At 40.8% G+C, this 23580-nt stretch overlaps 2 protein-coding genes across 3 annotated transcripts; both read left to right on the top strand.

Moving 5' to 3' along the window:
• The first annotated feature begins 672 nt into the window (after positions 1 to 672).
• ppp1r14aa (protein phosphatase 1, regulatory (inhibitor) subunit 14Aa) lies at positions 673 to 8180 on the top strand. The gene is made up of 4 exons (XM_044140419.1): positions 673 to 991; positions 2822 to 2902; positions 3127 to 3159; positions 6067 to 8180. The coding sequence occupies exons 1-4, from the start codon at positions 800 to 802 to the stop codon at positions 6241 to 6243; spliced, it is 483 nt and encodes a 160-aa protein (XP_043996354.1). The 5' UTR covers positions 673 to 799; the 3' UTR covers positions 6244 to 8180.
• Positions 8181 to 9624: 1444 nt separating this feature from the next.
• On the top strand, positions 9625 to 22986 carry exoc3l2a (exocyst complex component 3-like 2a). 2 transcript variants are annotated; one of them, XM_044140418.1, is made up of 13 exons: positions 9625 to 9711; positions 12141 to 12701; positions 13219 to 13433; positions 13832 to 14582; positions 14679 to 14793; positions 14884 to 14994; positions 15088 to 15188; positions 15956 to 16066; positions 16154 to 16289; positions 18267 to 18389; positions 18511 to 18666; positions 19616 to 19737; positions 21896 to 22986. In XM_044140418.1, the coding sequence occupies exons 2-13, from the start codon at positions 12166 to 12168 to the stop codon at positions 22209 to 22211; spliced, it is 2793 nt and encodes a 930-aa protein (XP_043996353.1). In that variant the 5' UTR covers positions 9625 to 9711; positions 12141 to 12165; the 3' UTR covers positions 22212 to 22986. The 2 variants fall into 2 exon arrangements, with proteins under 2 accessions (XP_043996353.1, XP_043996352.1); XM_044140417.1 differs by lacking the exon at positions 9625 to 9711 and adding an exon at positions 10029 to 10202.
• Positions 22987 to 23580: the final 594 nt, after the last annotated feature.

Genomic DNA, 23580 nt, shown 5'->3' with positions numbered 1-23580 from the left:
AATTTGTGACCAATTTTGAGAAGAAAAAAAAAGTATTTGTTGTAGTTACTGGGGTTAATTGGGGGCCATATTCTCAGCTGGTGGAGCGCGTGCACCATTTACAGAGACGGAAGTCGGCGCTGCGGTTGCCCAGGTGACCGGTCTCGAACCATTCGCTGCATGTCATCGCCTTCTCTCCCCTCTCCTTATACCTAAGTACGATTTAATAAAGGTCATTAGAACCTAAAAACCTTTTGAAAATACAAAAGTATTAATTTTTTTATCTAAAAAAAGAGCAGGTGCTTGTAGTTCAAAATCTACCACAGGACGCATGTTTTGCTCCCAGAATGCTTAAATTATTACTCTCAGCGGGGCGATTCCTACCTCATCGACTTTTCTGAAATATATTTGCTCAAAGTCTGTCACAGTCAAATTCAGTTGTTTTTTTTTTTGTTCTTGTTTATATTTTTTACATTTTTATCAATATTTATCTTCGTAGTTTTCAAAAAGAAAAGGCATAATAATAGTTTCGTTTTTCATGAATTCTACATGTAAACCATTTGTTATCTACCTGCTGCTAGGAAATGGAAGTAGGAAGGGACGGAATGGCAGTGAGTTGGTACAAAGTGGGGCTACTAACTGGCAGAGTTAGTAGCCCCAAACCGAGACAAAATCAAATACCTAAACAATTATCCCACCCCCACATAAACATCCGGACAGCCCGCAGAGCCGCTGCTGTCGCCTCCCAGCGCCTCCCAGCTTTCCGCTCTTCAGTCAAGCAGAAAGGCGAGAAGCGAGTGAGAGGAAGCTCACAACAGCGATGGCAACTGACGGCAGCGGGACACCGCTCGAAGAAAACGACGAGCCGGTTTCATCAGATCTGGAGCTCAGCGGAAACATCCCGAAGAGGCACGCCCGGGTCACAGTGAAGTACAACAGGAAGGAGCTGCAGAGGCGGCTGGACGTGGAGAAGTGGATCGACGAAAGCCTGGACCAGCTGTACAGGGGTCAGGTGGGTCCCGCGGCTGCTTTGGCTCCACTGCATGCTGCTGCCGCTTTATCACCTCGCTATTTGATTAGAAGTGGTACAGAAATGCAACAAATCCAATATGCAGTCCCTTAAAATAAGGGAAGCTTATTACGTTACTATAAAAGGGTTGAAGGCGCCTTGGAGAGTCCCCAAGGCTCTAGTGGTCTCTGAGGTGTTGAAAGGGCAGTGGGGAGGAGGAGGGCTGCATCTCCTTACATGGCCAGGCTCTGTGTATAAGGGCTGGATCCCTCTCATAGATCAGTATCTGACATGGGGCTTTCTGTCCTTACATGGACATCATGGGACAACAGACTGAGAGTTTACTGTGGAGGGGAAGGGGATCTGAGGACAGAAGTGTCCCAGGAGGTAAACTGTGTGTACTAGATGCTGACAGGGGGACGGAGCACATCAGCAGATGCAGAGAAAAGGATGTTTCTGAATGCAACTCGATGGGTTTGTGTTGCTAAAGCAGATTTACTAGATTTTCAAGGAACAGAATTTAGATTACAGTGATACATCAAACGACAAAACAGGTTAGTGCACCTGCATTCATTAATCATTGCAGCCTGAGCATTCATTTCCTGGTGTGCTAAAAGTGCAAAAGTATTTTCTGTTTGCAAAAAGGGATTCGAGAATGTCGCTTATTGCAGAAATAAAAAAAAAAGGTCTTGTCCACAAAGAACAGACTGGGTGTACTGCAGAACCGCAGTCCTGCTTGTGCCAAGATCCCAATCAAACGGAGAAGCTCAGTCCAGTGGTGTGGATGGCTGGCTTCTCTGCTTGTACAATGGCTGCTTGTTTCAGCAGAACAGGCCTTTGTTACAGTATTATGCAAACTTCACTATTCGCCTCCTGGGTCTACAGATGTTTGCAGTACAAGGACTTTAGCCGGTTCTTAGAAAATGACTTAAAAGAACTTAAGCAATAGAGATGTGTTGAAAGGTCAAAGTTTCTGCTGCTCTGACAGAAAGATCTATAGAACAAATGTATTGATTGGCCAAAGTGTTTAGGATTTTGCGCTTCATCGGTGTTATCGCAAAGGATACACTGTAAAATCGAATCGATTATCTTTATTTAAAATATATGCAAACTTGTTGCCTCAAAATATTTTTAGTTTTTATCAAATCTATCTTCAGTTCCTTCTTACCATCTTCACTCGTGAACACGTCCCCTACATACTTAAACTCACCTGATTGAGGCAGAGACTGAACCCCCACAACCAAGAAGGGGACAAAAGTTAAAATAAATTTGTACAGTGCAACAGATGGGAGGGGAAACCCAGATGAAAGTCCTCTTTCATTCTTTAGTACATGAAAATATTGTCAAAGAGTAGAAAATAGTGGAATATGTATTCCTTTTCTTTAAGAAAGTAATTTAACTACCAGATTTTGTTTAATCAATTAAATGTCTGAATGATGTCAGAATATACTACAATAATCACAACCTCGCTTTGTTAACCTGGACATCACATTTGTCTTCCACCGTGTGCGAAGGCCTTTGTTTCCTTCTTGCACAAACATGACGATAGCACGGTCTTATTTTGCTACATTAGCAACATATAGGCAAAATAAGTCTTAATCTGAGAAAGGTCCAGAAACATAGAAGTGATTAAAAAGTTTCATTTGCAGTTTGAATGATTCAAAAGTTGGAAATGTTATATTTAATGGCAGAAAAGCTTTTTGACGTGTGTTGCATTTGGCAGGAAGAGCAATGAATAGAATTTTATGTTTGCATTTTTTCCATCTATGTTTCTTTCACTTTGACGTCCATCTTTTCCTCCTTTTCCTGTTTGCAAACATTTGACGACGTCAGGAGGCCGACATGCCGGAGGAGGTGAACATTGACGACTTGATTGACCTTCGTACTGATGAGGAGCGAATCGTGAAGTTAAAGGTAACGTTGCGTGTCACATATTTTAGTGATTTGCTGTGTTTGGTGGCCTTATGTATTCAGAAACATTTGTGTTATTTAACAATTCCTTCAATAGTCACATTAGTAGATTTAAGAACACATTGCTGTAACATCATTGTGCCACAAATCTGAGGATAAATGTGTAATGTTTTATTGTAAATCTGTGATGTTATTTGTTTTGTGTTTTGTTTTTTGTTTTTTCACAGGAGCTCCTCCAAAGCTGCAGCAAAAACACTGAGGTGAGATTCAAAAAGAATTGTTACTCATTTTATACACTATTAAGCACGTTTAGCACAGTGCAGTTTCAAACTCACTAACTTGAATTGGAGCATTTGATTTCTGATCCTGCTGCTCAACAATGGCTTTCTGTATTCTCTTGCCTCAATTTTAAAGCAGAAGCAACAGACCTTTCCTTAGTCAAACATTGTTCTTGTACTGGCCTGGTTTAAACATCAGTCACTGGAAAATGCCTCCAGATATACCGCGACTTCTGCTGTTTATACTGAGCGCAGGTTTATTATTGGGGCATGCCTAAAATCAAATAAGATGACTATAAATGTGTCTTTCCCATGTGATGATAAAAATAGTTTTTTTTGTCCAGAAAATGTGAAATTATATTATTTCTTCTGAGAAGAAGTCCCTGTTTGGTCTCAAAATCAGTTTGGAAGTAGAGTGATATTCATCTGTGCATTCAACAGAATTTACTTTTGCTGTGCTTACAGTAAACGGGGAAAGAATTCTAACTATTTATGGTGTTTATGTTCCATCAAATGAATTACAGGATACAAGACCATGTATTTATACGGTCATAAAACAGCTTGTTATATTTTCTTTTTCCACATTTTATGTAAATATATAAATCTGCACACCGGCTGAAGGAGGATCCACAAGAAACTCAAAGTGTGAGTAGTGTACAAGGCAGCAGAGTGTCAGATTTTATTAATAACTTAGCTGCTTTTCTCCCTTGTCCATTCGCACTGTTGTCACAACACAACGCATGTGGGTCATTTGTTTCTCAGCCAGCTGTAATCTTTCATTTTACCTTAACAGACTAAAGATCAAGGGAAGAGTTTGACTGATTGTCTTATTTAACAGACAAATGCAGAAAAAAGCAGCTTTGTTAACAAAGTCCCACGTTCCCTTTTTGTTCATTAAATTCTGATGTATTCGGTCTCTGGACCTTCCTGTGTTCTTGAAAGAATCAGTGTTGATTTACGTCAGTAAACGGAACCGATTTGTTTTTCTCAACCTGCACACATAAATAGGTTTAGCAAAGCTTAACCCCCACACGAGTTTTATAATCCCTGAGAATATTAGATGGAGTCACAATCGAGAACGCTGCTGGAGAATGACTGGGAGTGCAATTTGATGTTCCCACCTCCACTATCATGAGCGGTGGGTAATGACTGAAACGATAAGGTCACAAACCAAGCAGCTGAAATGAGCAGCTGAGCCGGACCCTCCCTTGGGGGAATGGTGATGAGTTTGTAGATTTTGGGGACAGCCTCAGAGGAGAGGCAGGAGCAAACACATCCGGCAGGCGGGGTTTGGACATCTGGTTAGAACGGGCCTGAATACCAGGACTTTCTGTTGAAATTAAATGTTACAATTGGTTGGGGATTGACCCAGAGTTATATAAACACAGGGACACAAAATACATTCATAGTTCCAGAATGACATAATGTTGAATGTTAACAGCATCCTGCTTTGTATGGATATCAACGCAGGACGCTGTCACTGAAAAGCTGGTCACTTTTCTGCTGAAATGCTGATTTCAACATTCTCTCTATGAGCACTGTTGTTTCTTTTAAAAACATAATTTTTAAAAGAAACAAAACATTTTGACTGTAAGTTTCAAATGGACACAATTTGATTCAGGATTTGCCAAATTACAGGAAAGATACACAAAGATATCTTGTATTTACAAAGTAATTGTAAATCCACATTTGTGTATCTACAAGGAACCCACATGTATCACGATGCCAAACATGTGGGGTTCCTTCAGTATTGTTCAGATTAAAGAAGAAATGTATGGATTTATATGAAATATATTAAATTATAAAGAGTAATACCAGATGGATTGTAATTATTAAGTAGTTGCTCCAAGATGAAAAAGAGAAAACAGATCTAATTTTATTAAAGGAACGCACATTTTCATATGGTAGATGTGAAGACAAGAGTGTTAGGGAGAAATATGAATATTATTAATATCCTTCTATGACAGCTCTGGTGGTATGGTTAAGGTCACTTTTCTGCTGCAAATGTCTCAAATCTTATGTAAAACGTCCCCGCAGAACGATTCTCCTAACACCATGTTTTACCACGCAGATGATGTGTTTCTGCAACATAGGAGTTTCCGTGTCGGGCAAAGAAATTCTGTTTTGGTTTGTTCTGGTCCAGTTCTAGTTGTTCTGTTTTTAGATGATGGATTGAACAGATGTGAGATGTTTAGTTTTGGATGATGTTTTATAACTCAGCCCCGTCCATTAATTGTTTCCCTTCTACAAACCTCTGAGGCAGATTATATTACACACACCGATGAACATTTTATACAAGTTATGCAACATAGAAGGGCACTGGATCTTTTTAAGGTTGCTGGAGCAGAAGATGATGAATGAAATAAAATATTCTAGAATTGTAGCACACTGGACTGTTATGTTTGCTCTGAGTTTTGGTCATATACATATATATTTTAGGTTGAAGCATAGCTTTTTTGGACAGTTCTTTCCTGGATGTTGTGATTTTTTTTTTTCTTTCACTCTTTTGCTTCCGAACACCTGTTATGATGTGTAACCATGGCAGCAAGGTTTTATTTTTACAACTGGGAGCAGCTGATTAGCATCCAAAAAGCTGAAATAGTACCTGAACTACGACCCCGCACTACGATCCCAGACGTTTATTAAAACCACATACCCTTAACTTCTACTTCATGTTTGTCGTTTACATAAAATATCAATAAAATACATTAATGGTGTATAAATACTGTAAACACCGAAGACACTGTCTACCAGTTACTGAATTTCACTCCTTAAACGTCGATGTAAACGTCAACGGGTTGCAAAGCAAAACTTGAATGACGTGCCCGATTGCAAAATTTCAGCGAATCTGTGTGTGAGAACGGCTCTGGGTTCTGTGTTCTTCCTCAGACTTTCATCAAGGAGCTGGTGGCAAAGCTGGTGGGGGTTTACAAGCAGGAGGATCTGCAGAGTGAAGGCATTGAGCATCCCGTCATCTGCCACAGCCTCCACCGCCACGAGCCCTACCACTTCAACAACCCGCAGCACCACTTCCATCACACACAAGGCCACAACCAGAGTCTCTGATGAGAACCGGATCCGCGTGTAGACAAACTGACACACAAGGTTGGCTGTGTTGGACTAAAAGATTCAGGGATCGATAGAGCATCAAATATACTGACGCATTTCAAATGTAAGGCTCTCCTGCCGAGAGTTAAAAGTAGTGACTCTATTCACAAAATGCTCTCAGTTGAAGCATGAAGGAATGCAAAGAGAAACCTTCATTCTGCCAGAGTTAGGAGGCAAACAAAATCTAATCTACTACCAGTTAATGTTTTACCTGCTGCAAAGCCAGTCGATCTGGTGTCCTGAGTCTGGTACAGATGCTCCAGCAGATTTCTACTTTGGTTCGCAACTTAGTTCACGATTTTAACCGTGATTTGCAGGGGATAAATGCCAGACATCTTATCTGTTATCAAAATGATGCTTATAGTTTCTGTTTCATCCTTTATTTCTTTCTTCAAAAGATTTGTTTTAAATGATAAAACTAGCTGCAGTTTCATCACAAATGTACGCAAAACTTTGTTATTGTGATAATTAAAAAACCCCACAATTTCGCAATCGAGGTGTTTCCATTAAATAAGGAATTGAATTAAAAATCACACATGAATACGTGATGCCATTTAAAAAAACACGCCATCATCCTAACGCAGAAACGTTTCACCAAAGGGCAAATTTTTTTTGAAGCTGCCATGTTTCTATTAGGCAAATCTATTTTCACAATTCCAATTTGCACAATTAAACGGTTGATGGAAACGCAGCTACTGATGATGTCACTCAGTGGCACAAAGAAGTTGGGCCTGTACTTGACCATTTTGAGCTGATTCCAGTTAGACTGTATTTTTAATTCTGTTGCTAATGAGTTCATGGTGATCCATTGATCCATTTGAAGAACTTTACCATATATACGCATTTAGAAATCAGCTTGAGGTTTAAAAATGTGCACATCCAGTTTTTAAGAACATGGCAGTGATGTAATCTGGTGGTCTTCTTATTTTTAATGGTTGTGTTTCATCCTCAGTGGGCTGACTGTAGAGCTGAAACAATTCATCAGAGTAATGGTGATAAATCGATTGTTGAAATAATCATCAATTTAGTCGTCGATTAATTGCTAACTGGACTACACAGACTCAAAAAAGGCCATTTGCTGAAAGAACAAAATACTCAGAACAGATATTAAGCCAAAATTGTATGAAAAATATGTACATTTTGTATTTAAGATACAACAAAAAAAACACTTTTGTCTGTATCCAAAACACTTCAAGTGGCATCTTTAGCTTCACTTGGTTCAAATTCTTAAAAAAAAATATTTAAAAAAAATTACAATTCTATTAAGCACATTTTATAATCCAATTATGAACTAGTTAATATAAAAATACACTGTATTAATGCTAACCTGAGCAGGAAGGCCTGAGCTTTTCTCATCTACACATTAGAACAATTTTTAGATGCATCCTTTGCTACAAATGACCAACCATTCACTAATGGAATGGTTTTTAACTCTCCCATTGAGGCCATTTTTGGCTGGTTAAGTTGTTATTGTTGGATCATGAACTGTAGCTCTAACAGCAGTTGAGTGCTGCACCACTTTGAATGTGGTTCTTTCATGTTCTCTTGGAAGAGGTGTTGATACGCTCTGGGAGTAGTTTTGGATGTTCTGTGGATTATTGCTCTAACTGTAGCCTTAGAGATGCTTTACTTATTGACATAAAAATTTGGGACACTTTCTGCAGATTCGGTCAGGCTATCTTGGTTTGACATTAAAACTTGTTTTTGATGATCTGAAATGTTTAAGTATGACAAAAATAAGAAAAACAAGAAATCCATTAGGGGGCATTTCACTGAACTGTGTCTACATAATGTGATGCTGGAAATGAAGCCTTTGTGATCCCTAAACTTTTCAATGATGCATTTCTGCAGAGAACTGTTAAAAAGTCAACTTAATAAAATAATTTATGCAACTATTTGCTATTTGTTTTGCTTCATGTTTGCAAGGCCACTGAAGAGCAGTTAAAGAAGAGAGCTCATGTTTCTGGAAGTGGTACTTCAGTTTGATTAAAAAGAGTTTTATTTGTATCACTACAGTAGATAGTGCATTTATATATTTTTATTTCACAATATCTCCCCAAGTGCATAACAGAGTTCGCTGCCATGCAGCAAATAAGATTAGAGACAGCTCCACAATAATCCCTGTAGCTTTTGCTCACCACAAAATGCATTTGCTGGATAAAATCATTTCTGAATTTGATTTAATTTAAACCAAATCACTGGTTTCCTTCTGTGTAATTTCTTTCAATAAAACATTATGTAGTTAGGAAACAAGATCTGGAGAAACTGATCAAAACAACAGTCCATCCAGAGTATCACACTTCTTGCCTGAAAAAGACTTGGATGGTTACATTGCTCAGGAACCACCAGTGTTGATCAGATGATAAACAGGGAGGATGTTGGAACACCAGTTTTTATATCAGCACGGACTAAGAGGGTGCAGACCAGGCCGAGCTCAACAAACGACACCTTCAATATCGACTGACAGCGTGTTGTAATCAAAAACAGTAAAGAAATTAAGTAGCAGCTTTTACGCAACGAGTATTGTGACAGCATGGGGTTGTTTTGCTGCTAGTGTTATGGGTGCATTGCATAAATTAACTGGCAAAATGAAAAAGAACTGGAAAGGTATTTAACTACACCTTTGAGAAACAACTAAAAGGTTAAGACCTGAGAACAACTGAATTATCTAACAGGACAATAAACCTAAACACATAAAAATGGTTTTGGAATGTATTAGGAAAAAACATAACTTAATTTTCTGCATTTTAATTGGCTGAGGGACAGATGAAGAAGGAGGGAAGTACAAGATTACATTAATGAACTTCACTACAATAATGTCTAAGAGTTAGAGCAAATAAATAAAAACAGATAAATAATAACATGAGATTAGTTGCATGCTAAAGATTCATCAAAGATATCAGCCTGGATGGAAGTTAATAAGGAACATTACTTAATCTGTCCAGCAGAGAGCAGTGAAAACCTGATTTTTTTTAATACTGAGTAATCACATCCACTTAAATATTTATATGCATATAGCTAAATATCAAGTTCACAAAATGTACTCTTCTGTATAAACAAATTTTTTCATTTTGATTCAATGTTACAGTAATTATACATATCAGTTAATCATTTTGTATTTCAAATCTGTCACATTTAGTCAATCACAAAATGCCAAATAGAAATTTGGTATTTATAATAACAATGTTTCGGCTTTACATTGGCTGCCCTGGCGTTATAAGCTCTTGCCATAACTCAGTGTGAACGCTGGGTGGCAGTGAACAGCCATACTGCTGCTGCTGGGTGGCAGTGAACAGCCATACTGCTGCTGCTCGAAGCTGGTCAGTAAAGCCAGGACATCACAACAGCAGCAGCAGAGTTGACTGTCATAAAAGTTCAAATCTTCCACCTAAATCTTCCACTGGGGATTAATGAGCGGCTGATGAGGTAGGAATGGAATTTCTTCTCAAGGCTGTTGTTTTCTTTCTTTGTTTTCTGCCCTCTAGAAGACCACTGTCACAAAAAACACAAAACCCCATTTTACAGAGACGAGCAAGGGGTATGTCCTGTCCCCCTCCACTGGACAACTTGTGCAATTAGTGTAATTAGAAGTGTCCCTCGGGTGCGGGTGTGTGTATCTGTGTGTGCGTGGGGGGCGCAGGATGGGCTCAGTGGTGTAGGTGAGGGGGCGCGGCGGAGGTGGGGGTCTTTCCTCAGGAAAACATATCACCTTCCACCACAATAGAGAGCATCAGGAAGCCACAAGCAGCCCCATTGCTCTCTTGAGTCACCCAGCACTTTCAGACACGCTCTTGCACTCATCAGTTTCTCTCTCACACACTCACGAATGCCCACACACCCCACAACCTGGCAGCTCACAAGACCAGTACTCTCAAAGATGACACTGAACTGAAACTCAGCACAGACACAGTGTTCAGGTAAGTCCCAGATGCTTTTCTCCTGACTCCACCGACACAACTGACTTTTCAACTAAGGTGTTACTCTGATGATGATCCGAATTGTTTATAACGTTGTCAGAAGTCTTTCAGTTACTTCGTTTATATATTTCTAACACATCTCTAAATTGACATTCGTCATATTTTTTTGATAAAGACAAGAATAATGAAAATAGGTAAAAAACCTAAAATCTCTTCCCTGGTTTATGTTTTGTGTCTCTGTATTGCTGTATTTTTACTCTTCATGGATGATTTCTCTCCATAAAGAATAATCCCAAGAAATGGTTTTTCACTCAATAATAATCCTGATTCAGGTTTCTGTATTTTGAATCCTAAATCATGCACCTATTTGATCTTTATTGTGCCTTAAAATGTTTTTCAACCTTACTCAAAAGGGATCGTCTGGACCTGGAAACCAATCTTCAGATGTGAATGTAAAATTATGCACACTGCATATGGAAGGTAGCTTGACAGGTAGAATAAAATAAAAATTTAAAACCAATCTGATGATCAAAATATATCAGTAGATTTTACATTCGTTTTTGATAAAAAGTTTATATTTTTGTATGTGTAATCCATTAGTCACAATTTATTTTACAAAAAATTTATCAAACTAAATTTATTTAGTCTGAATGATTCTTATGGGAGCTCCAGACTGAGTTAACAAAAAGTATAAACATACCAGCTCTGAGTTCATTCATAACACAGCTCTGTGTATTTAGTACCAAGTCTATGTCAACCTGTTAGTATTAGAACTATGAATGTTTTTTTTATTGCTAGTAAAGACAAAAACAAGAAACAATAGGATTCAGTAGATACACATAGCAGTATGCTTGTTTAAGTGAAGGCTTGCAAACAATCAGATGACTCCTTATGAAAAATAGCATTAATTATTAGAAAACATTAGATGCATCGAAACTGAACCCCATTTATAAGGAACAGTTGAAGGAATAATATTTGGTAGTGATAATTTGCATTTTACGTTTTGTATTTCTAAAGATTTGGGATGGTGTGTGCACGTGTGTGAGACCAAAGTCACAAACTTGCAGAAAATATTGAATTATTTGTCCTCAACCTGTGACTGTAATTACATTGGTGGTTATGTGGAAGCACTGAGTCTAGCAGTTCATAATTAGCAATATTCTAATGGGTTGCTAAAGCTTTTCCCCTTTGAGTTTGCATGTTTTCCCCGAGTCTTTGTGGATTTCCCGCCGCTGCTCCGGCTTCCTCATGCATTCCAAAGACATGCGTGTTTATAGGTGATCCTAAAATGGCAGAGGGTTTGAGGAAGAGTGTGCATTGTTGTTTGTGTCCATGTTGGACCTGCACAATTCTCACCCAGTCTGACACTGGATAAGCAGCTCGTAAGCATAAAGTAGGCGCAGGAAATGTACTTTACTGATAGAATGAAAAAGTTTTTCGATTTTTTTGCCTTTAAAAATCAAGCTCTCTTTGAGGATTACAGGATAACACATTATTGAGTTTTTGCAGAGAATGATTATTGTACTTTTTCACAAAATCATTCAAATTTTGTTAATCGTCCAAAAGCAAATGCAGTAACAGGCCCGTCACTTTGGGTAAGTCGCCTTCCAGAACCTTCTTGTTGGTTGTTCTCCAAATATTTTCAAAAAGTTTGTCAGATAAGATGGTAATAATTTATAGCTGTGTTTCCTATTTTCTCTGTGAGGGGTGTTACATAAGAACTCTATAATAGAAAGTTTTCAGTTATATAAGCTGTTGTCTTGCGAAAGAATATCCAAAAGCATAAAAAATGTGTTTAGATTTTACATCGTAGTCAAATTAATAATAGTTAAAAAAAAACAAATGAATTGATTGAACTTTTGTTTTTACCTTCACCCTGGATGTAGTTATTGTGTCCCTGAACAATGTGACTTTATCTAAAATGTTCTTGTTTTGCAGTTGTTTTTAAGGATCGCCAGCAATCATGCCTATTCTAAAAAAGCTCCCAGGAAGATCCAAGAGCTGTCACGAGTTCCCTAGAGTAAACGGTGAACTGATCCTGCCTCGGCTGGACTTGGACCTGAGGGACCTGAATGATCTCAACGAGCTGAAGGATCTAAAGGACCTGAACAAGAACCTCAACCCCTTTGAGGACGTGGACTTGGACGAGGATGAGAAGAATGGGGGCGACACGGGCCTCTTCATGGGGGAGATCAGGGGGAACCTCCAGCTGAGGTCCTGCCGGGATGGAGAAGAGGAAGAGAACGAAGTGAACGCAGAGAAGCACGGGGCAGGAAACCCCAAAGCAAAGCCGCTCAGGGGGACTCTGGAGCGGATCTGTGGAGTGTCACCGCTCAAAACCCTCGGAAAACTGGGGAAGGGTCTTCGCATATCAGGACGACAGGTGTGGGGGAACAGCTTTCCCCACTACAACCTTGGAGACTCAAATACACTCCCAGCAGAGAAGGAGAAGAAGAAAGGGCTGCGAAGAGGCTCGGAGGGGATTATGACCCTACTTCGGTGAGCAATGGGTGTTGAGGAGAGACGGATGGGGAACAAACTGCTAAAAAATAAATTGTTTGAGTTGATTGTGTGACTTTACAACAACATGTCTTACTTTATTGGTACACACATACGTTTGTCAGTCTGTTCAAAAAATGTTGGATAAGCTTGAAATAAGGGCAAGTACTTTAGATTCCAATAAAAGTAATGGACGAAACTAAAAATTGAGAAACCGTTCCAATAATGTCTCAGCATCATCTAGACCTGAAGCTTAGTTCAAAGGTGTGATGTAATGTTGTTATGGTGGCTCTATAGTACCTCTTTTGTTTTCTTCTGACATGTCTACTTGCTTGGCCCATTGAATTAGACTATTTTTAACTAAGCTGGCTATTCTCTGCAGCACCACACTTTAGCAGATGTGTGTAAATAAGTGCCATTCCAACCACAACAGCAAATACTGTTTTGCATTGCACTAATCAGTCCTTAAGGAGGTTTTAATTCATGTCCTGATGTCGCTGCTGTGGATGCACTCCAGCTTCACAGGTCGCCGTAAGGAGGAGCGCAGGGAAAGCCTGCCCTCTGGGGACCTGAGCACAGAGTGCGAGGCAGAGGGATCCAGGCGACCCTCATTTCTTAGGATCAGCTTGGGCAAGCTCAAGAGGGAATCCATGTCGGACAAGGCTTCCCAGGAGGCCGACGAGGAGGAGGTGGAGGAGGAACCGGTGATCAAAACCAGAGAGCCCTTGTCAGGTAAAAATCAAGGAAACAGCATCAGTTCAGAACTTCCTGTTCAAGGTTTATGTGTGCTTCCTGTGAGTCTAAGACAACGCTCTGATTAGGTTGAGAGGTCCACAGATTCCCGAGCCGCTCACCAGTTGACTGTCAGATCAGGAAATGATTGCACTTCCTCCCACCACACTTTCTTGAAAAAGCTTAACCACAAGCTTAACCTGTGGAACTTATTCCACAGGGAACATTGCTTGAACAGAAGAATGTAGAGAATGAGCAGAGATAACCCAGTCTGTAGCTCAGACACTTGCACAGATACGCAATAATCATGAGAACACAAAAGCCTGTTCCTTGTTTTATCTGAATCCTCTTGAGTCTTGTCACTTAAACTTTGCTTTCTATTTGTTGCATTCCAACAGTTCTGGAGATTCTACAATTAGTCAACCATAGAGACCTTCTCTTGGCTGACACACACATTCTGGAGTTGGAAAGAGAGTCTGAGCTCCTGTCTTTGCTGCCAGCCACAACTGCATCCACCCCTACTTCTACTTTATGTCCCAGCACCCCACCTATTAGCCATTTTTTGTCATCTTCGTCATTTGACGAGGCCCTCAGCTCGAATGCAACGTTAGACTCTAGCAGGAGGAAGGTTAAGGATGTGGAGCTCTTGTACGAAGCATTGCAGAAGGAGATGTGGGACGTGGTGAGAGAGTCGCTCCGCCAGCCCAGTGCTGGCCCTAACCTTGGCCTAGTGGTGCTAGTGATCCAACAGGAGGAGCATGCTGATGCTGCCTGGGCTCTGAGAGAGGAGTCCAGGACAGAGCGAATGAGTCCCCAGATCCAACCCAGCCAGCGCCCTCGACGGCTGAAGACCAAGTGGAGGCAGGCGGTGGCAGAAGCTGCGGACTGGAGCCTGCCTCACCAGGTGGACACTCAGGCAGGCCAGCTGGCCTCGTATCTGGAGCGTATGAGGAGCCGGATGGTGGATGACCTGGATGCGGCCAGGAGAAACGCTGTGTGCATTTACCCAGAGGAATTTGCAGCCTTCCAGGTGTATGTGGAAAGTTACCATCAGGCCGTCGCCAAACGTCTCCGGACCATCACCAGTGGGCCGCTGCAGATCACAGATGTCTACTCACTGTTAGATTGGTTTTACAACATCTACAACAGGTTGGTTATGACAGTATTTACAGGATGCATCAGTCTGATGAAGATATACCTAAATTTCCATGATACATCTTTTTGTTAATGTCTGTTTTCCCATAGAGATGTCTTAGGAACCATTGGCACCAGTACAGCCATACACTACTCTGCACTGGAGCCTATTCTTCCTCAACAGACAGTGGACAGGCTGGAGGAAGACTGCATCAGTATAGTCAGGGTAACATGAAGATTTATTAATTTTTTTTATAGATATTCCTATGAAAAGCTGGATGGAAGATTTATTTTCATGGAACCTTTTTCTTTTCAGGATAAGGTGACAACAGAGCTGGTCCAGGTTCTGGATGATGAGGAGAGGCGATGGGCCCAGACTCTACATATAGAGGAGTATCAGTCAAACCTGGCACGCTCAGTGATCCAGGTACAGCGGAGCGTCTTGGTATTTTTAACCAAAACTTCTTGCAATTTTCTGATTGAGAATGTAAATTATAACCCTTATTTGTGATATTTCCAGAGGCTGAAGGTGGATTTAGATAGATCCACATCTGTGAGCCAGTTTCTAGGTGCAAGAGTTGCCCGCTGTTGTCTTATTGGGCTTGCTGACTTCCTCTACAAGTGAGTTCACATCAAACATGAAATTAGATTAGAAAATTTATACAGGATGACAAGTTTTATCATGAGAATAAATATAATTTGGGAATCAGGATTAACAGTAAGATCACTTTAAAGCTAAAAACAAAGCACAAACAGAACAACACTTCTAATTTTAGTTCACACTCAACATTAATGGGTTTGTGTTCATAATTTTAAGGAAACTACAATTTAGTCTGATGTTTGGAATAGAATTAAAGCATTTGCACCAATCAGGCATAACATAATGACCACTGTCAAGTGAATAACACTTTTTTATCTAATCATCATGGTGGCTCTCAGTGGTTGGAATACACTAGGCAGCAAGTGAACATTGTGTCTTTGAAGTTCAGGTGTTGGAAGCAGGAAAAATGAGCAAACGGTTCGTGTGGGCTGTTCATTGTCTGCAGTGGTCACTTTCTATAAGAAGTGGTCTAAGGAAGTAAGAGTGGTGACCCGGTAACAGGGTCGCGAGGAGAGTTCTCAACTGAGATGTGATTACAGGATCATTTGGTTAACCAAAACTCCCAACATGTAACCACGACACAGATGTAAAACATCTGCTCATTACTATTGGGTTTATTATTTCATGGCGGGTCCCATTGTGTTCGGAACTCAGACAATTTCCACAATTTGTAAAATTGTTTACGCTACATATGTTTATTATAAGGTTCGTGGCCCATCGTTGCTGTTTATAGCTTCTCTAGTCGACTTTCATTCAGAAATTTCTCACAAACCTTCCATGTTTCCAGCTTCCAGAGGAAGGTGGAGATGTTTCACGACACACAGGCAGAGTTTGGAGACAGAGGGGACGGATACGTGTCCAAGACCATAGCGCTGGTCAACTGCTGCCCTCCCCTGAGGTACAACCGTAACCATAGTGACATGATTTACTTGACTGCTGACGGGAAGGTTTGCGGTAAATAACTTAAATGTGCTACTTGCTGCAGGAACTTTGTGGAGCGTTGCAGGCAGTGCGACCCACAGGGCAGCGAGGAGTCAGCCCAGAGAGCCATCTCTTCCCTGGACAGAGTCGTCAGCCTGTCAGTGCGGGTTCTGACGGGAAGACTGTTTGAAAACATCAGGGTCAGCAGGAAAATTTATTCTCATTACTAAACATTTCAATATTCCAGCAGGATGTTCAATTTCAACAGCTAGCTTTGCGAATTTCATTATAAACCCTAAGACAGGGGTTTTCAAAGTATGAAAGGGTGAGCCCCCCTTCAAGGAGCTTAATGCCTAACTCCACCTTCAACCCCGCTCTGGCCAAAACCAGTGATGGCATAGTTACTTTGAAAAAGTAACTTTAATCGGACTACTGATTACTCCTTGAAAAAGTAACTTAGTTATATTGATTGATTACTTGACTTGGAAAGTAACTGTTACTTTCAAGTCAAGTAGTAACTAACTGCAGGATTAAGTAACTTTTAGTTACTTTCAGCAGCTGCTAACAACAACGCTCTGCCTCCTGTGAAAATCACATTGATCTTTGCCAATACTTAATTGTGTTATTTTATAATGTTGACATCAACAATGTGTCTCATCTGATAAGGTTGAACTGAAGAGGAGATTGTACAAAATAAAAAACATGAGTAATTTGTGTGGTCCACTGTTGTCTGGAAAACTCTGAAGGATTTTAAAGCCCCCTCCCCAGCCTCCAGATTCTGCGCTGAGTTTGATGTAGCTCCTCCTGCAGCTCCACAGCTCAGATGGCTGCGACACTTACCGTAATATTAATAATTATACGATGCTAGTCAGCACTTGCCATTATAACTATTGCCAACTACGGACACGTTCATTCGTGGCTGTTTTCACGTTATTGCTGTTTAAATTAGTCTCGATATTTGCAGTTTTCTGGATGCGCTTGTAGCGTCATTCAGGTAATATATTAACTTGACATTAACAAAGACTCAGCGGGACGGATCATCCAGGAAATGATGAACAGGGAGAGACTGACTAAAACTACCTTAATGATGGACAAATTCTGGGATTTATTATGAGTCTCTGCTTATTTCCAACCCCAAATGAGCAACTTCACGTTCAAAACGAGCCCAAAAAGGCGCAACCGCCGCTCATTAAATTTACAACTTTAACTTTTAAAAGATGAAGCCCAAAGCCGTTTATAATAATCGGACTTGGCGACAGAAACTGAAAATAGTTCCAGTTTTTCCACCAACAAAATGCGCATCTCCCTCCATTGTTTACATTTCTGTCGCATAGAGACGTCGGTCACGACAAGACGAGTAGAGGAAATACGATTCAATAATAAAAGAAGATAGTAACGCAAAAATGATTTTGATAAGTAACTGTAATCTGACTATTGTATTTGAAATAGCAACGCGTTATATTATTCGTTACAGAAAAAAGTGGTTGATGTCAGTAACGTCACTGACATCACTGGCCAAAACATCCTCTAAGGGGGGAAACATTTCCACTGATCCCCGCTCCACACGCGCACCCCACAGTACCAACTTTTTCCTAAATCCACAGAGTTGATCGTGTGCGTAAAAGACGTTTCTCTCACATCAGTAGACAGCAAGCAGATAGCTTTTCCGGTTTATTTTTTTGCCTCGCACCGCGCCTCCCCTAAAGTGCTCTGGCGCCCCCCAGGGGAGGCGCGCCTCACACTTTGAAAACCGCCGCCCTAAGAGATTACATTTTTTAAGATAACCGGTTCTAAGATAATAATTTTTTTACAGTCATTGCAAGAAGGAAGTACTTCCTTCTTCAGTTCTGGATATAGAAAGTGATCTGATCTGGGAAGATTTGGAATTATATTAAATGTCTTAAATAATGATTTCACAACAAATAACATCGATCCAGACAAGTAGGCCACAGAAGCTTGTAGTTTTTGATTTTTGCATGCTTGGTAGAAATCAGATAATTTTCACGTTGACCTGCCACACGCAGGCCTAAGACTGGAAGAGGGCGTACTTTCTTTTTTTTCTTGACTGTACATCTATGAAGTAGCTATAAAAAGCATCCAGAGAGATGTGTGTGTGTGTGTTACAGAAATGTGTCACGCTGCACTTTGTTAATGTGTTTCTGATCTGTTGTTTACAGCCTTTCTTCGACAAACTGATGAAGAGGAAATGGCTGAACAACACCGAAGCCTTTGAAGCCATTGAAGCCAGCACTAAACAGCACTTCAAAAAGTTCAAAAGGATGGATCCTCCTCCGTATCAGGTACAAAACCTTCACTGACCTTGTTGTGAGGTGGGAACAAATATTTTAAAGGATTTCTTTTTAAAGAACTGGATGAAAGGTGTATGTAGCAGATCATTGCTTACTTTTTCTAAACCGGCAGACACTGGTGGGTGAGGTGCATAGACGGATCCTGGTGGAGTACGTCCGGGCCATTATGCGAGGACGGATCATTTGCACCTCCTCCAAGATGAGAAAGAGGATGGCTTTTCGACTACAAGACGAGGCCAAGCAGTTGAAAGGCCTCTTTAGAGATCTGGTAAGTTTCATGTGCACGCACAAAACAACACTTGTTAGATTTGGAAGAAACGCTTTAGCACGGGAAAGCATCCATGACCAGCGTAAAGTTTACATCTTTGGAGACGAGAAATGTTAAGGTATTCCAGGGGGGAGGATTCTTAAAAACAAAACAACAAGCTGGCGAGGGATAAGGGTGATGGTGAGTGGAGACTGACTCTGAACTTTCCGGGTCAGGAAAAAGTCAGACAGTGTTTACACAAGAAAAGAACATGTCTCAGTGATGGCAGCCCTGAAAAATGGCTGCCTTCACAAAGATGGAGATGGATGAACCAGGCTTACGTTAGCATATGTCAAAGGAGGGAAGAGAGAGTACAACAACTGGGCTTGACGCAGTGGCATTTGCCCCCATTTTGGGTGCGAGTTCAAACAAGTGTCCGTCACCTCGGCTGACAACAGGAAGTTTCTGTGTTTGGAAGGAACTTCCTGTTCCTGTCAGCTGGCCAGCTTTGATGTGCCTCTGGCTTGGCCTTGATGGCCTTTCTGGGCAAGGAGTGGGACAGAGCCTCTGTGGAAACTGGGAACATTTGGGCAGGGGGGGAAGAGGATGACTTTTTAATGGCTGTCTAAAAGGGATGCTGTTATTTTTTTACCCAATGACAACGTAAGGAATTAATCCCTCTTTTCCTGAGCGTTTGAGGTGAAAACAAAAACTCGGAAGACGGAGGTGGAGATCTGTTATTCACCAGTGAATTAAGTGTTTGACCTCTGGCCTTAAGAGGCGTTAATCTGTTTTTCCTCTGAAGTTGCTCTCTCTGGACTGCTTTCCATGCTTCCTCTGAAAAGGAAATGTTTAAGCCGAAGAAGCGTGGCGAAAACACTATTCAAATTTAGTCAAAAAAAAAAAAGCAAAAAAAAAACAAGCTGATTGCTTTAATGAGTTTGTAAAGATGCACTTTTCTTTGCTCCAGGAGTCAAATGCGTCCTGGTTGGACAGCATCATCTCCCACCTAGCCGACATCATCCTCCTGGAAGACACTCCCTCCATCCAGATGGAGGTGGCTGTCCTGGTGAAGGAGTTCCCTGATATAAGGTGAGGTCACAACCCGGATTTGAACTCCCTTTATTATTTCGTGCTTGAAAGACACACTGACCGTGGCTTTGCTGACACTACAATTACAAAAGCAAAACAAAACATGTATGTTTTTTTTTGTTTTTTTTTTGTTCTTCTTTGGATCAAAACAATGGGTCAAAACAAGGAAAAGCACTGTGGAAACTTTTCTATATTAACACAAACTATTTTCGGAGATCAGCAAGGGTCGGGTTTAAAAATGGATGAGACAGAGAGGCCCCTGAGGTTTCGCGAGGAGAAGTTCCAGCTTGTTTGCACAGATTATGACTCAGGTGACCGTTGGCAACCTTTATCAGCATGTGACGTTCAAGTCTCCGAGGAATAAACAGGAAGCTGCTGCCGAGTACTTCCTGTTCCTGCCACCTAGCAGGAGACAGACTGGTGCCACAATTAGAATTAAAAAAAGAAGGAGGTGTGGAAGAGGATAAGACATGGCACTTCAGACATAAACTCCTCATTCAGTAGTTACTTCCTTCTGTGTTTATTATAAACTACCACAGAAATCTAATACATCAAAGAGGCCAGGCGTTCCTTTAGTATTGTGTGCTTCATCCTACTTGGACCACTGTCCAATCAGCTGGCATAACCCTGGTTGGATATTTTTACAGTTCATTCAGACTGGTTGCTTCCCTGGCAGTGACCCAGCTGTTAAGTATAGTCTGCATGTTTTTTATTGGAGTAGTGTTCAAAGCCATTCCAAAAGCTTAATGTTTAGATTGCTTTCAGAATAAGTTCTGATGTGGGTTTGGGATTCTTGTCCTGTTGTAACACCAAGCTGTTGCTACATTTCAACCAACTGTTGATTTGGGGTGAAGATGACCTTAGAGGTAGTCACCTGTCTTCATCCACGCTTGGGGTTAATTATCTAGCTATGATGGAAGACATAGCTAGATAATTTCTCTATTTCTCTAGTGATTAGTAGCTGCCACAGAATATATGAACTTGCTGTGCTCACATTTTGACACCTAATATTGTTCTTGACCTTGTGGACAACAAAACTCAATCATTGCCTTCTTTGATTGTCAAACTTTTCACTAACATCAATATGATTCATATTTTTGTGGAAGAAAGATATTTCCGTCAAACTTGAAGGTGTTGATTTGGAGCAGCAGCTTCTTACTTGGTCCATGTTATTGTAAAACCTGGGCCTCCTGGGTAAGGTCACTCCAGTTGACTTGATCCATGGTGGTTCCTGGGTTGCTCTAGGACATCCTGCTAAATTACATCTCACCTGAGGGTGATAGATAAGGCCAGATGGAGTTGCACCAACTAGTCACCTTGTCGATTCTTTACTCTGCAAGGACTTTTTACGTAGCAAGTTGTCTAGTTGCAATCATGTGACAAGACTGAAGAATTAAGTGAGTTTGTTGGACAGTTTGAATTGTAAGAAAGAAAAAAAATAGAAATTTGCCTAAGAGGCACTGCAAACTCTGGCGAAAGGACATTGCATGGCACTGTAGTTAGAGTGGGCGTATAAAAGCTTTAGACTGCGGCAGTCCTGATTTTGATTCCCATTTTTGATTCCCTTGTTGCATGTCTTCTTTCTGCACCTTTCCTGTCAGATTACTGTCAAATGAATAGGACTAGTGCCAAACAATAATAATTAAAAAAAACACTATCGGAATAATGTGCAGGATGATATCAGGCTCTTTTTCTTGACAGTGTTGTCAACTTGAAGTTTGACAACACTGGCGTTCCATCGGCAAAAACTTCATAAGCTATCTTCCGAGCAGGAAAACCATAATGAAATGATTCTGAGCTCAATTTTGGAGAAGACTGACAGGCGACAATTCTAAAAAGCACAGGAGGCACAACCATTGTTGGTTTACTGGAATGGACCATCCTTCCAGGATACATTATCACAATCCAAAATAAACATGACATTAACGGTAATAATGAAAGCTCCTGACCGTAACTGAACGAGTCCAAATCAAATGTGGCGTGTTTTCCTGGCGCTCCTTCCCAGAAACGGATCATTTTCTGACTTATGAGTAGTTATGAGTAACAGTATGACTGTTACGCATACTTGTGACAGTCATTGTCGACACCAAACAGTGATAGTTTCACACTAACTTCAGCCGACCGGCTAACTTCCTCAATGCCTCTTTCCGCCTCACAGGAAGAAGCACGTCTCCACCCTCCTGAATGTGCGAGGGATGACACGGCAGGCGGAGCGGCAGGAGATCCTTAACGTTGTCAAAGACTTCGAATGCAGCAGCGCCCTCATCTCGCGGGAGCGCGCTCTCTTTGCCGACATCCCCATCACGTCGGAGGTGCACTGCATCAGCCTGGGTCTCCTGCGCCTCGCCATGACCGTGTCCAACTGGTTCTCGGAGCACCGGCCACGGCGCAGGTGCAGGACGAGCGCCCGGCATGCCGCGCCTCAAGCAGCTGAGACAACTGGAGACGCAAACAAGCTTCATAGAGAAGAGTAGGAGCTTGATGACATGTACATGAACCTTTGATACCAAACAGTGTTACCAGTCTCCTAAAGAAAACTTGACCTCAGGTACTGCTGGTATTGTGCATGCTCGCTGACTTATCTCCACTTTACCTTACAAAATCTGTAAGAGATTTTGGGGTTTGTGAAAACACAGTGTTTTATGTTCCTGGTGTTGATCTTTACATATAGAGAAGAAGACAAAGAAAAACAATCTGTGTTGTACTTTGTTGCTTTTTATTCCTCTGTAACTCTGCAAAATTCATTATACTATATCGTACAGTATTGCAGTATATTAGCCTCGTCATATTCAGATATCTACAAATCAGCATCATCTGCTTTATAATGGGACCTAAATTCACGCTACATAATGCAGCTGAACTGTTTTTCTGTGACTTAAAGTACTAAGATTCCTGGACAGATGGGCTGGCCCCCACAGAGCCCATATCTCTGCATCACAGAGACACTCTGAGCTTTCTCAAGATGAAGCTTGCAAGTATAGTGGTAGGTGTGTGTAAGTGGACCCAGAAGACTGTGCTGTTTCAAAGGCAAGGTTTTTTTTACCCCCCTTCATGGCACTTTTCTGGAAGGTAACAGAACTAAAAATGGTTATTTGCTTTAATTTGGAGAGAGTGCTCTCTTCAACTTGGAGGATTGATTTTGTTGTTGTAAAGCAAGATGGTGTGAAAATGTGTTGAACTCTGACTGTGAATAAAATGGATTAATTGCTGGAAACATAATAAAAGCCCATTGACTGGGCAGAATAAACATGTCTGGGTTGTTTTTGGTTCAGATGCTCTAACCTGTGTCACAGTGGATAAACGGTACCATCGGAAAGTATTCACACTCCTCCACTTTATCCACAATTTACCAGACTTATTCAGATCTCAACTTAAGGATAGTTTTAAATCATTTACACAAAACAGCTCATGATGACATGAATAAGACCAGTTTTCAGGCATTTTTTAAATGTTAGAAAATGTAAGCATTTACAAATAATGGGTACAGTGGGGCTAAAATCTGTGAATACTTGAGATCCCCTCTAAAAACGCCTATTTTTAAAATTCAAACACTGAAATACCTTAATAATGCCTTGGTAAACACAATGGAAACTGTCTCGACACTTCCAAAGAAGCTAACATCTAGTCTGTTAGCTCTGCTCTTGGATACAGCCAATCAGCACCAAGGTAAAAAAAAAAAATGGCGGGTCTTGGATTGATTGCTTTGAAAAAGCTGAGGGCATGTCACTTTGTTTTGAATGTTTTAGACATGGTCAATGAAAGAATCTGTGATTAGGAGATTTTCTATGGATAATTATAGAGATATGACTCTCAGAAAGTTAGGACAATATGCGAATGCTGACT

The sequence above is a fragment of the Gambusia affinis genome, linkage group LG15, assembly GCF_019740435.1.
Source record: "Gambusia affinis linkage group LG15, SWU_Gaff_1.0, whole genome shotgun sequence".
Classification (NCBI taxonomy): domain Eukaryota; kingdom Metazoa; phylum Chordata; class Actinopteri; order Cyprinodontiformes; family Poeciliidae; genus Gambusia; species Gambusia affinis.
This window is presented reverse-complemented; position numbering and strand designations above follow the sequence as displayed.

Coding starts and splice junctions, on each gene's coding strand:
- ppp1r14aa (XM_044140419.1), top strand. CDS start 800: ATGGCAACTGACGGCAGCGGGACACCGCTCGAAGAAAACGACGAGCCG. Junction 992..2,821: donor ACCAGCTGTACAGGGGTCAG/GTGGGTCCCGCG, acceptor TGACGACGTCAG/GAGGCCGACATGCCGGAGGA. Junction 3,160..6,066: donor GCTGCAGCAAAAACACTGAG/GTGAGATTCAAA, acceptor GTTCTTCCTCAG/ACTTTCATCAAGGAGCTGGT.
- exoc3l2a (XM_044140418.1), top strand. CDS start 12,166: ATGCCTATTCTAAAAAAGCTCCCAGGAAGATCCAAGAGCTGTCACGAG. Junction 14,583..14,678: donor TTTTACAACATCTACAACAG/GTTGGTTATGAC, acceptor GTTTTCCCATAG/AGATGTCTTAGGAACCATTG. Junction 16,290..18,266: donor GACTGTTTGAAAACATCAGG/GTCAGCAGGAAA, acceptor TGTTGTTTACAG/CCTTTCTTCGACAAACTGAT.